Raw genomic sequence first — 18,344 nt, 5'->3', positions numbered from 1 at the left:
CGTTACAATACACATTACTCAATGCTAACAAACTCGTCTCTCATCTCAATTATTCCAATTTGTTGAATCATTGATCCTTTTCCTCGGTGTATCAATATATCGTCAGTCCTGAAACTTAAGGAGGGTGGCTAGGGACGATACAATGTTGCCATGCTAACCATGTAAAATACATAAAAAATTTCAAAATGATAAGAATTTTATAAAATTTGGTGAACATATTCTTTAGTGCCAAATTTGACAATACAAATTTTTTAAGATTTTTCTTCTACACAGTTATCGAGTAATTGATCACTGAAGTTCACGTGTATAAGCATAGCGTTTCCATATATATAGGTATACATTCCGGGCATAAGAAATCTGCTTTAATGCGTAATTACTCGATAACTAAGCAGAAGAAAATTTTGAAAAAAATTGTGTCTTCGCACTTGATGTTGAAGAACATTATCACCAAATTTGATCAATTTTTTATCAATTTGACGAACGTAGCCACCCTCCTTAACACCGCATGGACATCGAGTTTTCGCTCCAGTATCCGGTTTTTTCGGATTCGTACACTTGGCCATATGTGGAAGGGGTTTTGGACTCTTCGAAGTACGCTCACTGAAATCTCTGGTCTTTCATGACTCCACATTCAAAGTTCGTATGTGTCGATCGTGCAAATAACCGAGCAAAGATAATTTATTCGTGGGGCAGTGACCAAAGCGGACAGTTCTGCGTCACCCGCGATCTTTTTTCCTGCGAGAAGAATTTCTCCATCGGACAGGTATTCCATATATTTTTCAATGGTATTAAGATTTCCAGTTTCTCAAAAATACGTCTTTCGATTTTTCGTGCAAGTCTTTGCTGGAAAATTTTTTGTTCTATTTTAAAAATTAACACGCTTTACGTCAGTTTTATACAAATTTATACAAAATACGTACAAAATGTATGTATTTTTCTCCACATTAATCAGCTTCGAGCAATTTGCCACATTTTTTATTCATTCATATTTCTAAAAAAAATGTCTCAATTGATCTAACAATCACTACAAAACGATTATGAAATGATTTCAGTAAAAGATAGAAGAACAGCAATATTTTTTGAGATTGACTACTATCTGGGTGAAATGGCCAATCATCAAACATTTTTTTGAATGACTTTCTTTCTTCGTTTTACAATAGCTGTGATCAAACAAACGTATATTCGTCACCGTCAAACGATTCCGCGTCGACTTGACCCTAATTACACCTTGCTACTATAAAAATATTAAAAAATTGGGGCTAATTTTTTTCAAATTTTCAATTTCGTTTTTTAGAATTATTATGATCGAACGTTTTAATTCATCAAACAAACACCGTCAAACGATTCGCGTTGGGAAAAATTTAAAAAGTCGAAAAGGGGGGCTAAGTTTAAGTAGCCCAGATGCTTACCTAGGCCGTGTTCCAATATTGACTGTGAGTACTGCGAGTACACGTGCTTTCGTATAGGTAAGTATAGGGCTTACAGTATACTCACAGTCAATATCGGAACACGTCTCTAGAAGCTGGAACAACCCGCCCACAACAGTATTAAACACGTGGCTGTTTTCCAACAAGTCGACTCTTCTGTGTGACGCTGTGTCGACACTGCGAGAAGAGGTGCTTGCGGAACGCTTTTTAGTTTCTGACACAACCATCAGATGTCAGGTAGCTCGCAATTTCACTAGATTCCCAGAAATGGAATTTTTTCCTGAGAAATTGGTAGCCATACCTGAAGCAGCAACACGCTAAAAAACTCTGCTACTCGCAGTGCCTGGCGGTGTCGCACAGTGTCATGTCGTAATAGAAACGCACGGTGTCGGACACTGTGTGACACAGTCACGTCACACAGTGTCGTTCAGTGTCGTAGCAGGAAAGCACTCAGTATTGAACATAGATTGGTGCTTGTTAAAACAGCATTACGTGCACTGTGTTAAACTGCTCGCAGTGTACTTCATAGCGTTTCAGTCACTTCGGTGTGTCGTAGTTGAAACGCTCTATGTTGGACACAGGACGACACTGTATCCAACACAAAGCGTTTCAGAACAACACTGTGTTGGACACAGTGTCGTTCTGTGTCCAACATAGCTGTAATTGAGAAGCACTATCGAATCTTCTGGAACTCTGGAACCTTGGATGCAGCGAGCTTAAATAGCCGAAACTCGTAGTCCTGACTCACAGTTGATTTTCATTAGAGAGAGCGTGAGGGAGCACGATGAAGTGTAATAGAATAGACAGGTTAATCGTAAATATGCAAAAAATCAAATTGAAACGTCCGGAAATACCGTCGTATTTGCGTCACGTCGATTCATTTCAAGAAAGATCCTCCAGCAGCAATGTTATTCCACCCAGACTAGCTCGACATCACCTAATTCCCGGCTCGACTCTCAACGAATTGTTGGACATATTGAGAAAAAATCGTTCGGCAACTTTGATACACATTTTAAAGAGTTTGTATTACAATTTACCGACGCATTGGAGACGGGATCGCGAAAATAAAGATTATTTGCATGCTATTCAATGCTTGGATGAAGATGTAGAGGATAAAGAGATTACGGAAAAAAACATTGATGATTTTTGCGTTGGAAAAATTGAAACCTTGTTTTCACTGTTTTATTGGCGACCGGACAACATACAGATCGGACCCGAGAGTCGATTCAGAGATTTCAAAAACTCGTACGACTATGATTGTTTTTACCTGTTGCGAGGCCACGAAATGCTGCACAGTATGGCATTTAGAAAAATAGTTGATGAAATTGTTGCACATGGCACCATTACCGACAAACAGAATAAATTGCTATTGAGAATAAATGAAAACATGCTGTCTATGCGCAACACACCAAGAAATTATATCGCCAGCGAATGGTGGTATCTAGAAACGACGAGGCCGCCCAATTCCCTGGAATGTTGGCACACGAGGTCCAGTCGCAATATTTTTAACGTATTGGAAAAAGTTTTCGACTCTACAGAAAGTGAGAAAAAAACAATTTCTCGTAATCGTAAAACGTTGGATTGCCAAAATATAGAAAAAATTAAAGCCTGGTGTCGTTTAAGATTTAAACAAAGTGCTGCGAATTATGAAAAATATACTAAAGTAGAAAAGACATTAAATAAAGTGATTGTAGAAACAAACCCTCGAAAATTTATAAAGCAGTTAAACAAATTTTTATACTGGTCCGAAGAGATTCTCGACATGAAAGTACTTAGCCAAATACTTTTTATATATTCAACAGATTACAGTGTTGAAGCATTTATGATAGATAGCCATTATATTTCATATTTATTTGCGGCATATTTGTCAAATTGGTCAATCGATATGAATGATAAAGATAAACGAAAAAACAAACAGATGTTGACAATTATACAAATTTTAAAACGTACAAAGGTGACTTACGGAGATTCAAAAGGTTATGCCGTCGATACGTTGAAAGTCCTAAAATACAATGTGTATTTTTTATCTCTTTTTTTTTCAAATTCGCAATTCTCCATCGACGAATTGCTTATATTTAAAGATATCGATAAGACAAACGTAGTGAAGGCGGTGGAAGATTTTAACGAAGCGCACAAATCCAAAAACGACGATATTTATGATTATTATAAAAACAATTTGACGGCGTGGTATACGTTTCTATCACACTTGCATAAAGTGTTTCACTACAAATTTTGCTTGTGGCATCTCAGAAAAGCGATTGATGCAATAATTCAATGTAGACCACTGAATTATTTATGAATGGCAAGATTTTTACGATTCAATGAACATGAACGATATCGGACACACGAACATCGAGAGATTCGAAGATGAGTCGTTTGCGATAGGCGTGAAAACGACTCGGAAACAAGCTGTTGGGAGTTTTTGGGGTCGCTGATTACGATTCCGACCTCAAAATTTCGAAATTCAAAATGGCGGACCGAAAACATACAAAATCGTTTAATGAAAGCGAAAGTTGGTATTCGGGGGTTTTTGGGGTCGCCGATTACAAATCCGTACTTAAAATTTGGCAATACAAGATGGCGGATCGATAATACAAAAAATCGTTTGATGAAAGCGAAAGTTGATACTCGGGTGTTTTCGGGGTCGCTGATTACAAATCTGCACTCAAAATTTGAGAATTCAAGATGATGGATCCAATATGGCGGACAATAAATGAAAATAATCATTCGATGAAAGCGAAACCTGATATTCGGGGGTTTTCGGGGTCGCTGATTACAAATCTGCACTCAAAATTTAGATATTTAATACATGTACATTTTTCACCTCCAGCATTAGTTCGCGATTTTTAATTTCCACTTATGTTTATCAGAAATGGTGTTCGCTTATTGAATAATTGGTGCAAAGAAATATAAAAAGTCAAGGGGAAGCGATCCACATGAGGACATTCAAAAATTCAATTTTTTTGTTCATTCGTTGAAAATGATTTAAAAATAACGATAGTTGTACTTGCCTCCACAGGCATTGTCGATCGAAAAAATTGAACGCATTGACATCTCCAAACAGAATACAATAAAAACGCATGAGTTTTCACTTACATTTTATCTAGCAGAAATATCCACATCAATTTTGTACTATTTATTAGTAAAAGGGTTTATTTTTGAAAATTCGGATCCGCCATTTTGCATTTCCAAATTTCAAGTGCAGATTTGTAATCAGCGACCTCAAAAACCCCTGAGTACTAACTGTCGCTTGTCGCTTATCATTAAACGATTTTTTGTGTTTTCGGTCCACCCTATTGAATCCGCCATTTTTAATTTCGCAATTTTGAGATCGGAATCGTAAATGGTCACTCTATTTTCGAATTATTTTTGAATGACGTGAAGACGTATATAAAAGAACGATATATTGAAATTGTATTATTTTATTTGTATTTTGAAGTTAATAAAGAGTTATTAATTTTTTTTTACCATTCGCCTTCTTTTCTTCATTTTATAAAATAATATCGTTAAAAATTCTATAAATTTGGGGGCTCGTCCACCAGTTTGCGTGAAAGAGTACCGTCATCAGTTCCCCTTACGTCAACGTATTCGGTCCTAACATTAGAAGAAATTACACTTTCGACGTTGAGCAACCGCTCGATATTTTAAATGTTTCTGAATACAAAAAAAATTTTTGTTGTTTTTTGTTTGGAAGAATTTCGTATCGATTGCTTGGATCTCGCAAATTCAAATGCTTCTAGAATTATCGTGCCAAAGCTGACAGGACGGAAAATATCTTTAGCTTGCGGTTCTATGAGACTGTACTTTGCGAGCGATCGCAGGAGGAAAATCGAGTATATTTCTATGAGGAGTATCGTATGTGGCGAAGACATTGGCAGAAAAGTTTTCCTTCCAAAGGCCGGAAAACTGGAGAGCCTCGTCGTTTCGAACGATAAACTTTTCTGGATGAATCATAATTCACCATTTCTCAAATCGGTCGACTTGAACGACAAATCCCGGGGAATCAAGAGTTGGCCGATAAGAGATGCTCATGGATCGTATGGACAGTTGAAAATCGTTTCAGTCGGAGATCTCACTGCGTCAGAGACGATGCGTTGACAATAGTGAATCCAGTCTACAGAAATACAGAAAACCTTTTGAAATACTTCGAAATCTCTATCGATTGTTAGTTGATCAAGCGAAACGCCACCGTAGAAAAAGTCAATGATTTTTTTAACGACCACCAAAATCGATCGTATTGTAACCATGCATATCAAGTTTTTGTATTTTATTACAGGGTGTCTAATTTTGACCAGAACAGAAATTTCATGACTTTTAAGGCTTTTTAAGTCAAGGAACAGGAATTTTTCATGACTTTTCTTATGGTTCTGATACTTTTTATTCATCTTTTAATTATAAAAAAATTCAATAAAAATAACAAAGAAATGATATTTTATTTTGAAATAAAGAATCTTTTTTTTCTTACAAACTATTCATTCGATATTCGTTTTTATATCGATGATGAGTATTGACGAACCAGACATTGTCGCCACCCCGCGAATTTTGAAATCATGTTGAAGAAAACCAAAAAATCGACAATGACAATGAGCGTTGCAGAGATCTTAAAAAATCAGGTTGTTTGGTAATTTTTCTTGACATTTAATGATTTTTTCAGGTCCGAGTGTAATTTCATGACGTTTCAGAATTTTCATGACTTTTCAGGTCGTTAGACACCCTGTATTAGCAGTAAACTTGCGTGGAACATTTATTTGTGAAAAACCAATCGAAATAGTAAGAAAATAAAATTGAGTGAGATCTGATCGAATGAACTGATTTACTATTTTGAGGGGGGGCATACACAAAAATGAACTCGCGAATTACAGAGTAAAACGCTTTTTATTCCTCTACGTTTATTGTATATCTTATAGATTTATCGGTAATATACATTATGTGTATGTATGTTGATGTATTTATATATTTATAATATATATATATATTTTTTAAATAAATATGTATTAGATATTATTACATTTACATAAATTTCCTGTCAAATATACAATTACGCAGTTGAATTGAAATATGCGCAAGGCACTGAAAACGTTAAACTCTTTAATGCTAAGTAATAGTTGTGTCTGGTGTGTGTAACTGGTATAAATTCGAATATTTATAGTTTCATCATAAAAGAAGTAGGTGATGGGGGAGGGCTACGTTATTTGAAGAATAGTTGCCATACGAAGTCTACGCTTACGTCACAATAAATCAATTATCTACTCGTCTCATTCGCTTAAAATGTGAATTGCTTATTTTCTGTTTTTTTCAAGACATTTTCGATCCCAGGATCAAGATGAATCTACACATTCGCTGTTGCTTTTAATGCATTGTTATTTTTTCGTTCTCTCTTTTTTCAACTCTTAATAAAACAAAATTATTGACGTCTCGGACGTGTAGACTCATCTTAAAAAATAACAATGCGTTTGAAAGGCCCGCTTTTTCGAGATTACACAACTACGAAAATTTTCAAATTGTACAAATTACGAGTATTGACTGTTTCTTAATATATAAAATGCCAGGGTTTGACGAGAATACTTTTTTATACACAATCAATTACGCATTTTATGTATACTTTGATAATCGTCCAATTTTTCTCTTCTATATATTGCACCGATATTATTTCACTTTTTTCTCGTTTTTGCTTACGCGCGCGCGCGCGCGCTCTGTTTCGAAATTCAAGCGGCGAACAATAAATTCCACTGAAATTTGACTGATTTCCTTTTCATTTCCAATCTTCAATTAATCTACTCGTCATGAGGTTTACCCCAACATATTACGGCTCCAAAACATCACAATTCTGATAGTCATATTGCAGTATTATAAGAAACTCAGGAACTTCAAACGATCAAACAAAAATTTCATATTTGCGGGAGTAAGCATGTGGCAACGATGGATGATATTTTTGTGCATAGTCAACCTTCAAATTTACTTTTTCTAATCTTGCTGGGTTCAATTTCGAAAAAAGAGTATTTTTTTTTACTCGTCGCTATGTTTATTTATGTTATGTTCTGGAGCAATGATATTTTGTGATTATCATATTTTGAATATCAAATTTTGGAGTGCACCTCATCACCAGTAACAGATTCGTCTCAGGAGTTACAGAACGAAGTGCTCTTGGAGTGAAAAAATGAAAATGAAAAGCAGAATACTATTGAGTTATAAAACAATTGTTCAGTTGTTTTTTTTTTACCGATTTTATGGAGCTTTTTCTCTTGTCGATGAAAAAAATAGGCCGTTTTCATAAATACTGTCAAGTATAAATATTCGTCGGATCATTCTCGAGTTTAATAAGTTTATTCAACTCTTTTGTATCACAAGTAAAATATATTTAAATTATAAATATTGCGGGTTGTAGTCTCTTACCAAGTACTCCAAAAACCACTAGTTTTATTCTCAAGGTATGAATGTCAGTGTAAGATGGAGTAGCAGCAAAAAGGAGGTAATTATCACCGAACATTGGCTTCGGTGATCTTTTTTTGGTGCTTTTTTTTCTACCAATCGTCTAAAATTTGTCAATTACCAAAGATCTGATGTCAGACAAATGAATTTCAAAAATGACCTATTCGTCTGATCTGCAAGCTAAAAAGGCTATCGAATTTGATGTCCCACGCGATCATAGACTATTAATTTATGAATCGACCACTAATACTTAATTGCTTCATTTATATCTTATCGTCTAATCACTAATCAATTATTCACCTATTCATTTCCTTATTCATATTTTTGCTGCCGTGTAAACGAAAAATGGAAATATGTGTAACTGTTGGAAAAATTCCGAAACATCGTATTACAATTTTTACAGAAAATATAATGTTTCTCCGGTTTATGTAATTAGCTTCGGGATAGTATTATTATCGCTCGAGGATTCTCGAGTGCTTAATCATCTAAAATTATTGTGTATTTACAATTTTTTTGTGACGTGTTGCTTAATCATTGAAAATTTCTAAACTGCACGCACTAATTATAGGTTCACAGTATTACGTTGTCGTTACTGAGAGAGTAGACAACAAAAATGTTGTAGCCTCAAACCCAGAGTTCGATCGTTTCCAAGTATCGTACGTAATTCGAGCTTATAGGACAATTTTGTTCCTCTCCTTTAACAAAATATTACGTTTCCGTTATTATATTAGCTATAAAAACAGACGAATGTTTCATTTCGTTCTAGTAAAATTAGGAATAAATGTTTTAACGTTTAAAAAAATAAAAGAAACCATGAATAAACTAATTACGAAAGTGTCAAGATGTAAAAGTAACGATAACAAAATGCAACGAATCTTCGAATTTAAACACTCACGCATTGTGATGATAATGTCTTAGTTTTGTTGTCTCGAGCAAATGACTAACGAATACGAGATTCAAGAATACTTTAAGGTTTCATCATTGTATACAAAAAAATTAATGTCTTTTCTTCAATAATTTCAAACGAGAAAATATTGAAGATTCGCCCTACCGAATGAGATGGATAATTCCTAAATTGAGATTCTTCGAGTCGTATGTAGCATGCATGTATACGTACTAAACTTTACAAAATGCTTCTTACATTAAATGTGTGTCTTTTGTTTAATGTTAAACTAAGCGAGCAAATTTCTAAGTCATTCGTTCGATGCCTAACCGAAGATAGTTTTCAACGACCTTCAGCCAGTCACGCTTGATTACTCATCATAAAAGCTTCTCTTCTTTTCTTTTTTCTTGCTTTACCGTGGAAAATTCGCAATCCAGTACGAACATATATTCTGTTCAAAATGTCATTTTATCGAGTCGACAAAATTGTGACCATTCATAAAAGGCACTATAATTCGCAATATCGATCGGACGTGTTCCACGAGCGTGTTCAACCGTCGCAATCTCTGTAGAAATGTAATGTAAACTCCAGATAATCACCGCCATGCCTGTTCTTGCAGACATTCTGGAAAGAAGCAGAGGAATCGTTAGCTTTTCGTTTTAAAGAACTTTTCAAACACCAAAAAAAACCGATATAACATCGACTTTACTTCAAATTTTTCTTTGGAATTTATATACGTAACGTAATGAACAAAAATTAAAAAAAAAAAAAAAACCATTTTCTAAGACATTCGTATCGAAATAATTTACAAGATTGCATTAGATAATTATTTTCTCAAAATTCTTGTTTGTCGATTATACAAAAAATGAAAGATAATTACCTCCTGAGGTTGTACAGTAGGGACACGGAATATCAAAGTTTTTCTCAGATAGTAAGCAACGTCAAGAGTGAAGGATTGATCACCAGGCTGGTTGGTTGTTTCTGTGAATTGTGGTTGCTGATGTTGAACGGTGTAACCCCAACCACCACACATCATTGCTTCATCGACTACAGCGCTCGGTGGAACGGGACAATTTTGGACAACTTGCCAGTACCACGGCATGCCACTGCAAGAACACAAAAATTATCAAGATTTCGTTCTTTTTAAAGGAATCATTTTTATCAATTTTTTCGTCGTCTTCTTTTATTGAGAAGGTTGATACTTGGATTGTGGACTTACACGAAATGTAGCGTCAAATGAGTGTCAGGCATGTGTTTTGAGAGGGGTACGCTGCAACTGAAATTGTTCGGTGTGCTTGCCGAAGTTATTGAACAGTATCTTTGATCGAGAGTAGCGTTGAAACTCTTTGCGACAATGTGCAATTGAGGCTTGGGTTCTGGAGGCAAAGAACCAGCTGCGTTGCTCGCTACTTCTCCCCAATCCCCACCGCCCCCGGCTTCTCTTCGTGTCCGTTTGTGGAGATATTTGTAGTTATTCTATAAAAAAAATCGCTCACATTAAAATTCCCATGGTTGGAAGAAAGTGAGTTGTATATTTTCATGCAAAATCTCGTTGACGACGAGAACTTTAATTGAAATTCATTTGAACGTATCTCACGACATAGTTTAAACTTGTCTTCAGGACCGAATTTCGAGCAGCCAAGTGGTGTGAGAATTACCGTGTGATGAAATATAATACTTTACCTCTTTGACGAGAGTCTGAGTGCTCGGATCGGACGGACTAATGCCATTTTGCAGGCCCTTGTTTAACTTCCGTTTCTCCTCATGTATACTCAACGGTTGCTCCAGATGGTCTGCTGAAAATCGATAAACAACAAAGTCATTCTTCGAGCTTTGATTTGCGGAAAAATGCTGATAGACAAACTTACACATGGACTTTTTTTCCGGTGGATGTTCCGGATGAGGTTCTTCAAGCTGGTGAATTTCCGAGGCACAACAATATATCTGGGGAAATAATTTGACATTGTTTCCGGATTCAATAGAAATTGAGTGTCAAATCTGAATAATTGTATTTTTGGTCCTCTAATGAGGAATGACAATACCTGACACGGGCTATCTAATTCGGTGAAATGGATTGGACAATCCGCTGGTCGTCCCAGAGCCACGGGACCCTTCGTTGGTGGTGGAGCATCGACGTCCGAACTTTGATCATTTTCATCGACATTGCTCGGTACCGCACCTGTATTGCTTCTGCTTAACCAATTGCTCGGAAATTCACTGTTATAACAAATGAACAAATATCATTGAAGAGTCATACATTCCGGCACGAATATCATTCCCAGCCGTTCTATGGGAATTTCCGTCGCAATGTTTCAATTACCTATTTTTTTCAGGCTTCGGCTGCGGTCCCGAATGTCCAAAAGGATACCAAGTTATTTCGTGTGTATAAATTTGTTCTTTGGTGCTTGGAGAAGGCGTAGAAACCGTATTGCCCTTCACACCTATGTGGGGGTCCATTTCTCCTTTTGTGAATAAACCGTGTCTGGTATAAGAAGGCGACAAAGTGCTATCGAGGCGAGGATTGAAACGAGGATCGTGCTGCGGGGTCGTGGGTAATGTCGGGACGTGGACGGGCCCGATTGCGAGCATACCAGCACCCGCTACAGCCGACCATTCGAGGTTACTTCTCTTTTGATATTCCAGAAAGTACAGAGTCGCCATTGCCACGAGGCTGTGAAATAGAATAAGTGGATTAATGAGTGAAAATTGCAGCTGCACTTCAGTTGGTAAATGAACTTGAAACGTTGTATTTTCACCGGATGTTTATATCCAAATTAATGATAAAAATCATTTTTTTAACAAAACTATTAAAATTTTTCGAAATGATTGTCTCGATCATGTAATATTTTCTGGTATATCAAAAAACTAATCTTATAAGAATAATTACCAAAAAGCCATTATAAGAATGAGGATAACGATTATGATCTGAATGAATTTATTGCTGCACAGAAGATCCTCGTCTTTGGACGATCTCTTGGCATTCCCACTGGGCAGGCCGTTCTTCGCGTTGGTCGAGGATGCATAATTATTGCTAGAAATACTCGACACTGTGCTGACGGAACTCTTGAGACTGTCGCCCCGCTTCAATTTCGCCAGACGCTTATTGATCCTTTCCAATTGATCTATTCGAGTCTCCAAGCTATCAGTGACCTGTCCAAATGAAACAATGGTTAAGAACGAAACAACTGTCTGCTTCTCCACGAATCATCGACCTTTTTCGTTCACATGTAAAAAATATGATAATTTTCAAAAACTTTTATATTTCATTCGAATGTTGAATGGTTTTTCATTGTATCTTGATTCGATTTTTCCAGAAAAGAAAATTAAACCCGAATATATGGCGTGCAAAAAGAAGTTAGTACCTTGCACAATTCTTTGACAGCGCCCACGTTCTCCATAAATATTCTTTCCTTATTGACGACCAGGAAATTTTCGATTCTTTGACCATTCGGAAGAACAATATCGCCAGCGGGTAATACAGCTTCGGGCAATATCTCTTGTACTTCTTGGGCAATAACGCCCGTGTCTTCTTGCGCTTTCATACCGATTCCCGAATGCAAAGCAAACTCTGGTGCGTATCTGTACCGAACTACTCGCAATTGTTGGACGTTTCGAAGCTGCTCCCGCGTGTCGACTTCCTGAACGTTTTGCTTCGCTCTGGCATCACTCGGCTGGACAATGTGCCCCGTTACCTGAAATTTTCAATGTTTATTAAAACGCATTCGAAAACGTTCCCATCACTTAACAAACACGCGGAAAAAAATGTTTTGCAAGCTCACTTTCATGTTGCCATGTACAACGAGGGCCTCGTCCGGCCTGTCGGTGTTTATACCAACCCGACCAGCATGATAAACGCTGTCCGGTGCAGCTCCTCTTTGCCATCCACCTTCGGCACCAACCCCCGTACCTTCTGACTCGAATTGTCCAGGATTACTCGCCTGCACAAATACCTGACGAGTCAACGAGAATTCGAGAAACAAACCCAAATCCCAATCGCCCAATGTGATTTTTCTACGCTCTTTTTCTTATACACAGAGCGAGCCTGACGCAGTGGTCCAAACGACTACGAAGGATAGAAAAAATCGCTACGGAAAGCCCGTGAAAAACGGTTTTAAAAAACTTTATATTTTTTTTACTGAAGTCATACGGAGCTTCAACTACTCAAGTGATGATTCAGCTAAAATTTTTCTCCGAACAAATTAAACTTCAATACTTTTTTAGTTTATTTTTAGTAATATTGCTCGTTGCTTTTCCATCGGATCACTGTTTCAGGCGTTCCTGTATTCAGTGACGTACAAAACGAGTCGGAATCAACGTTTTTTCTGGTGGCTCAACAAATTTGATCGACCAACAATCGACGCAGCTAGTCTCGTTGAAAAAAACGAGGTAAAATTGTTACAAATGGCTCTCCGATATTTCTCTCGTTTTGTATACGCCACAATGTTCGTTGCTTGCTCGAGGATGTGAGCAAAATTGACGATTGCTCACCCTAACAATAATCCTTTCGGAGGCGTGTGCGACGACTTGGTAACTGGATTGATCGGCGGTGTGCGCGTGCAATCCTACGACGAGATGGAAGTAGCGTTGATCCGGATTCGGCTTGCCCTTCTTCCTCATATTATTGCTCGTCGTTTCGCTGAAGTGGAGGCGTCCGACCGTAACTTTGGTCACTCGTTCGCCGCCCAATTCCACCCTGAAACCAGCTCTACTTTAGTGTAAAGGAGGAGCTGAGAGCCCTAAACATCGGAAAGGAGATGAATTTTGCAAACGTGCCTAAAAGATTGCTCTTTTTTCGTTTCTCAAAATTCTTTCTGTCTTCATTGATTTTATTGAAAATAAAACAAACCAAAGAATCGATTCTTTGTACGGCAAGAAAATTTGTGGCTCTCGGTGCTGTGTTTCCGTTGCTCGCGGGCGAATGAGGAAAGTGGAATTGAAAGTGGATTAACCCTCGACCCCTATTTTTCATATTAAAATCACCTTTTCTCCCTTTCCTTGGAGCTTTTCCTAATTTTCATCATCGAATATTAACCAAATCAAACGCTATCACACACCGTTCTCTCGGTTATAAAAAAAAACAACGAGAATGGTGCATTCCGAACCTTTTGATCAGACACGAGGAAGATTTTAGGCTAAAGATAAGACTCGACTCGTTTTCCATCCCATTGTAGGATTCGCGTTCGCCAAAGTAGATTGCGCAGGGGTCAAGGGTTAATGACTACCCGAATGTGACACTTACACCACAGGATGAAATGGCTTTTTACTCCTGTCACTTTGGCTCTGTTCGACGCGTATCGTTTGCGTCGGTGATTCGACTTTGACGCCGTAAAAATGGAGCTGAAAGCTGCTGATTTTCTTGAGGCCTTCGCCAGTTCTGACGAATACTGCTTCGCCCTGGAGTTGAGCGTGACAAGTGATCTGTGAACATTAATTTTGTTTTTTCAATTATTCAACGAATCGAAAAAAATTAATTAAATCGACAGGTTAAAAAAATACCTGGAAATGGTTTTTCTTTTGACAGACAAAGGCGTCGTCGGAATTGCTAAAATTGAAGCCCTTGTCAGCGTCCACCCTGTAATGCGGTGTCGGCAACTCTTTGAGATTGTGGTCGCACAACGCATGCCACGACGTCTGCTGGAACGGATGGAATCTTATGCATTGATAACTCGCGTCGATGTACGAATTGTCGCCGTTGACCTCGTCCCCGTCCAGCACCGCGCTGCTACTGCTGCAGCTGTGCTCCACTGTTCCCAACTCTGGTTCCTGCATCAAAATTCACTTGATTAAAACCTTGAAATTTTTATTCGTTCGAATGAATAGCTCAAGAGGATGGACCAGTGCGAGAAAAATGCTGCACATTTCGAAATCAAAATACTTGACAGTTGGACCGATTAAAAGAAGGCTCTGTCAGCCGATTTTTGCCATCGTACTGCGCAGGCTGCCAGAGCCATTTTTTAATCGGTCAAATTGTCTCGAAGAATTTCGATTTGGAAAATTGCAAGTGAGCCTTGTCGACTGATCCATACCTCGAAGGTTGAGGAAATTGTTCGATAAAAATTGTCAAAAAAACTGCAAACACCTACGTGCTTTCAATCAAATCGTACTCTCCTTGGAAATGCTCATAAAAAAATGATTTTTTGCAAGAATTGATGAAAATCAATGCTCATTCGGTCGAAAGCACTCACTTGTTTTACATGAACGAGGCCATCCTGACTGAGTTTTCTTTTCTTCGGTGCTGACTGAAGAGAAGAGTAGAGGGTCGTAATGCCAGCACCAGGACTGTGCTCCTGAGGTAGAGGAACCAAAGACGTACCAAGTGGTTGTTGCGGCGTGAGGCTCGGAGTCGATGGAGTTAAAAGGGGCGTTAATACAGGGTGAGTTAAGAGGAGGGTATCGTTGGTGGGTGCGATTGCTCTGGGGGAAGGTGGCAACAAATTTGGGGAGTAATTCGTCGCGTTGTTTTGGTGTTGTAATAGAATTTCTTGGAGCGCAGCTTTTTCGTCTGAAACAAATATTAAAAAATGCAATTTTATTATTTAATGTTTTTTAATTGAGGCGAAAACTCAATCGATTCCAGATTCGTTTCTCATTCGTTTGTTCCAGTTTTCCGCTATTTTTAGGCAGGAAAAATACTCACGTGGCGAATGTACATGTTGCGAGGTTTCATGGTGACCTGGCGGCGAATACGGAGGCTCGCTTCCGCTGTCAGGTGGACTCTCGGGTAATGCATGCCTGTAAAAAAAAAAATTCAACGATTTTACTTCACTGCGTGAACTTTTTCAAACGAACGTTTCGATTTTCAAGAATTTTCGAGAAAATCGACCTTGTGACGAGTCTCCCAAGAAATTTTTCAGAACACATTTCTATTCAGGTGCTTCCAAAATCATTTTTCGAACAATTTCGTATCTGGCTTCGTTTGAAACGTTTCTTTACAGAAAAACGAATTCGAGAAGCGTTTTGTACTGAGGAGATTTGACCGATCATTAAGGGAGGGGTCCTGCTTTACAAAGTCAAAAAAATTGATTGTTTTCGGGAATGTTTTTGGATGGACGGAAATAACTCGCCATAGCTTACTCTTCGGTGTAGTTTCAAGGATATTTCATGAGCACATAAAAACATTTTTTTAATGTGAGAAATACTAATTCGTACACGCTTTACGCGCAAAGTCTAATCGTCAAAGTTTCTCAACTGCATACAACGCGGAGATCGTAATTATTGTCCGCAACAAAAATTCCATTTTTTTTTTTTCATTTTCATATATTTTCCTTCCACCATGTGAACCCATGAAAACCCGAAAAAATTGCGAAATTCTATATTTTTAGTGAGTTTGAAAAGAAACGCTTCTGAAGAAGAAAAACATCACTCCAACCTGCTGTAAATACAGAATTCCGCAATTTTTCGGGTTTTTATAGATTCATATGAAAGGAAAATGTACGAAAATGGGGAAAAAATTGGAATTTTTGTTGCAAACAATAGAACCAGTGAGTGGCTCAAAAGTAGATTGTCTGATTACTAACGAAGTTTGAATTTATCTGCAAAGGAGACTCACGGAAGGGCGTATGTTTGAGGATCCTTGTACGTAGTCGAGGGTGGTACGGGAGTACTTCCGGGTGGACAGGGTGCACCGACCGGAAGATTTTGGGTGATGGGCGACGGCAGTCTGGTCGGTGGTGGTTGATTCGTCGCCTCGACTCGTCCGTTGTGGTTCGCTGTCCCACCATTCTCGTTGTGAGCGAGTGTGTCGGCAAAATAGCTGTGAAAAACGTGCAAAAAATCATAAAAAACGTCTCCGCTGTCTGATCGGAGATTTTGACAGTGCGAAGTACAAATTTTCGTCTGGAACAACATTTTTTCCATTATTTAAAACAATTTATTTGATGTTCGTGAAAATTCGCGATTTTTCGTGAAAATCGATACTTTCCAGTGCGAAAATGTTTCACAATTCAAGAATGTCTCGGTTCTTATCCCTCCAACCGTCAACCCGGAAAAACCTCGTCCGCGCAGTAAACTTTGATGCTGAATTAAAACGAAAGTAGAATTGAACGATCGAGCGGAAGCGTCGAGTGTTGAAACGCCGAATGGAGACATAAAGCAAAGTCCCAGAACGAAGGTAAATCGAATGACGAATGGCTTTCTTCGGGACACTCGGTCGGACGAATCCGCCGTGAGGGCTGTCCTCGCGATTAAACAATCCATGATGCCGCATATATCGACCGATATAACGAACGCGCTGTGGCACGAGCCTCCCGGTCTTTCGTACGGTTTGCTCTTGCAGCAAATCGGTCCACATGCAAAACGATACAAATCTCATCCGTGTGTGTGCACGTACCTTTAAGTAGATGCGAGACAAATTACCGAGTCTAATGCGAACGAGAGGCAGTGATTCTATCAATTTCGTCGAGTCTGCTCGTGTCATTATATCGTTACGGGATCGCTGCGGGTCGAGCCTTGTCAGTGCAACTTCAAAGTGAGTTCTCTTTCTCCCTCCCTCTCTCCTCTCTCTCCCCCTGCCCGCTCGGTCTCTTTCTCTTCTCTTTCACATCTTTATCCACCCCTGTGCACGCTCTGTATTATTCAAACCTCACATAAGCGGTGCAGTTACAGATATCACGAGTGATACAATACCAAACTGCTCTGAACTGGATTCAACGTCGGTGGACCAGTCCACTCGGAAGCTCGAAAGATCTTCAAGATTGTTCGAAAATTCACTCGTCTGGTGCTCGATCGACCGTCGATTTTTCGAACCTTTTGGATTTTGTGGAACGAGTTTATGTGCAACTTTTCATAGCTTTTGTGGAGTAGTTTTTAGGATGAGAAATTCACGGAACGGCACTTTATTGATGATTGTGGCGTTGGTTTTGGAAATTTTGGTCTTAATTGTATTTATGAATTTAAGCCAACATCGCGTTTTCAATTGTTATTGAAATTTCTTTTTTTTTTTAATGAAAAAAATGATCACAGTAATTCAGAGGAAATTTGAAGTTTTCTTGTACGAGAACGAGGGATTTTTTCGAACGTCGTTGGAAGTCGCGAAACAAACGAATGTTCGATTAATTTGGCTTTGAGACGACGTCCTGGTGCCAGAAAGTTGACAAAGCCGACGAATTTCCGATGCAATTTTCTCTCCGGATATTTTGGAGTAACGTTTTGGAACAAACTTTTTGAAAAGTCCAGAATCTGAGACCAGAGTGAGTCTGTTTTTACTGCGAGAAAAATTCCTTTCGAAAGTTCTTAATTAAGGCCTTATGTACGCTTGTGATGGGCGGAAAATTCAAACATTTTTTTATTAGCTATTCTTCAAGTACAATGTCTGAAGAATCTTCTCACGAGATTTCATAAACCCGATTATCTCAGAATCGTATTTTTTTTTTAAATACCTTCGCAGGGGACACGATTACTAAAAAACTATTAATCCGATCCATACGAAATTTATACCACTTATTTATTATGATACTAGCTAGAGCCGGGATGAAGGATTTCTTATTTTGTAGGAAAAGAAATTGTAACAAAAAAACCGAAAAATTAGCACCTCAAAAAATGAATTTTTTGTTAAAAACGTCGCCATTTTTTTTTTAATTAAAATTTTTACAGATCCTTCGTCCAGG

General features: G+C 38.1%; 1 protein-coding gene across 5 annotated transcripts in view; it reads right to left on the bottom strand.

Annotated features, from left to right (window-relative positions):
* Nucleotides 1-6,400: 6,400 nt before the first annotated feature.
* LOC122419441 (myelin regulatory factor-like protein) overlaps nt 6,401-18,344 on the bottom strand; it is a 63,782-nt gene continuing 51,838 nt past the window's right edge. Inside the window, exons 3-18 of one of the 5 annotated variants that reach the window (XM_043433999.1) lie at nt 16,289-16,492; nt 15,377-15,471; nt 14,925-15,241; nt 14,236-14,502; nt 13,979-14,157; nt 13,228-13,444; nt 12,519-12,689; nt 12,102-12,431; nt 11,627-11,889; nt 11,060-11,410; nt 10,782-10,956; nt 10,608-10,683; nt 10,423-10,532; nt 9,959-10,215; nt 9,620-9,845; nt 6,401-9,363 (exon numbers count right to left, since the gene is read on the bottom strand). In XM_043433999.1, the coding sequence (XP_043289934.1) occupies nt 9,289-9,363; nt 9,620-9,845; nt 9,959-10,215; nt 10,423-10,532; nt 10,608-10,683; nt 10,782-10,956; nt 11,060-11,410; nt 11,627-11,889; nt 12,102-12,431; nt 12,519-12,689; nt 13,228-13,444; nt 13,979-14,157; nt 14,236-14,502; nt 14,925-15,241; nt 15,377-15,471; nt 16,289-16,492 (3,313 nt within the window). In that variant the 3' untranslated portion in view covers nt 6,401-9,288. Of the gene's footprint in view, nt 9,364-9,619; nt 9,846-9,958; nt 10,216-10,422; nt 10,536-10,607; nt 10,684-10,781; nt 10,957-11,059; nt 11,411-11,626; nt 11,890-12,101; nt 12,432-12,518; nt 12,690-13,227; nt 13,445-13,978; nt 14,158-14,235; nt 14,503-14,924; nt 15,242-15,376; nt 15,472-16,288; nt 16,493-18,344 lie in introns of all 5 variants that reach the window. The other 4 variants (XM_043433991.1, XM_043434008.1, XM_043434017.1 and 1 more) reach the window with 4 other exon arrangements.

The sequence above is a fragment of the Venturia canescens genome, chromosome 1 (assembly GCF_019457755.1).
Source record: "Venturia canescens isolate UGA chromosome 1, ASM1945775v1, whole genome shotgun sequence".
Taxonomy (NCBI): Eukaryota; Metazoa; Arthropoda; class Insecta; order Hymenoptera; family Ichneumonidae; genus Venturia; species Venturia canescens.
Note: the sequence above shows the minus strand (reverse complement) of the source record. Positions and strands in the feature narration are given on the sequence as shown.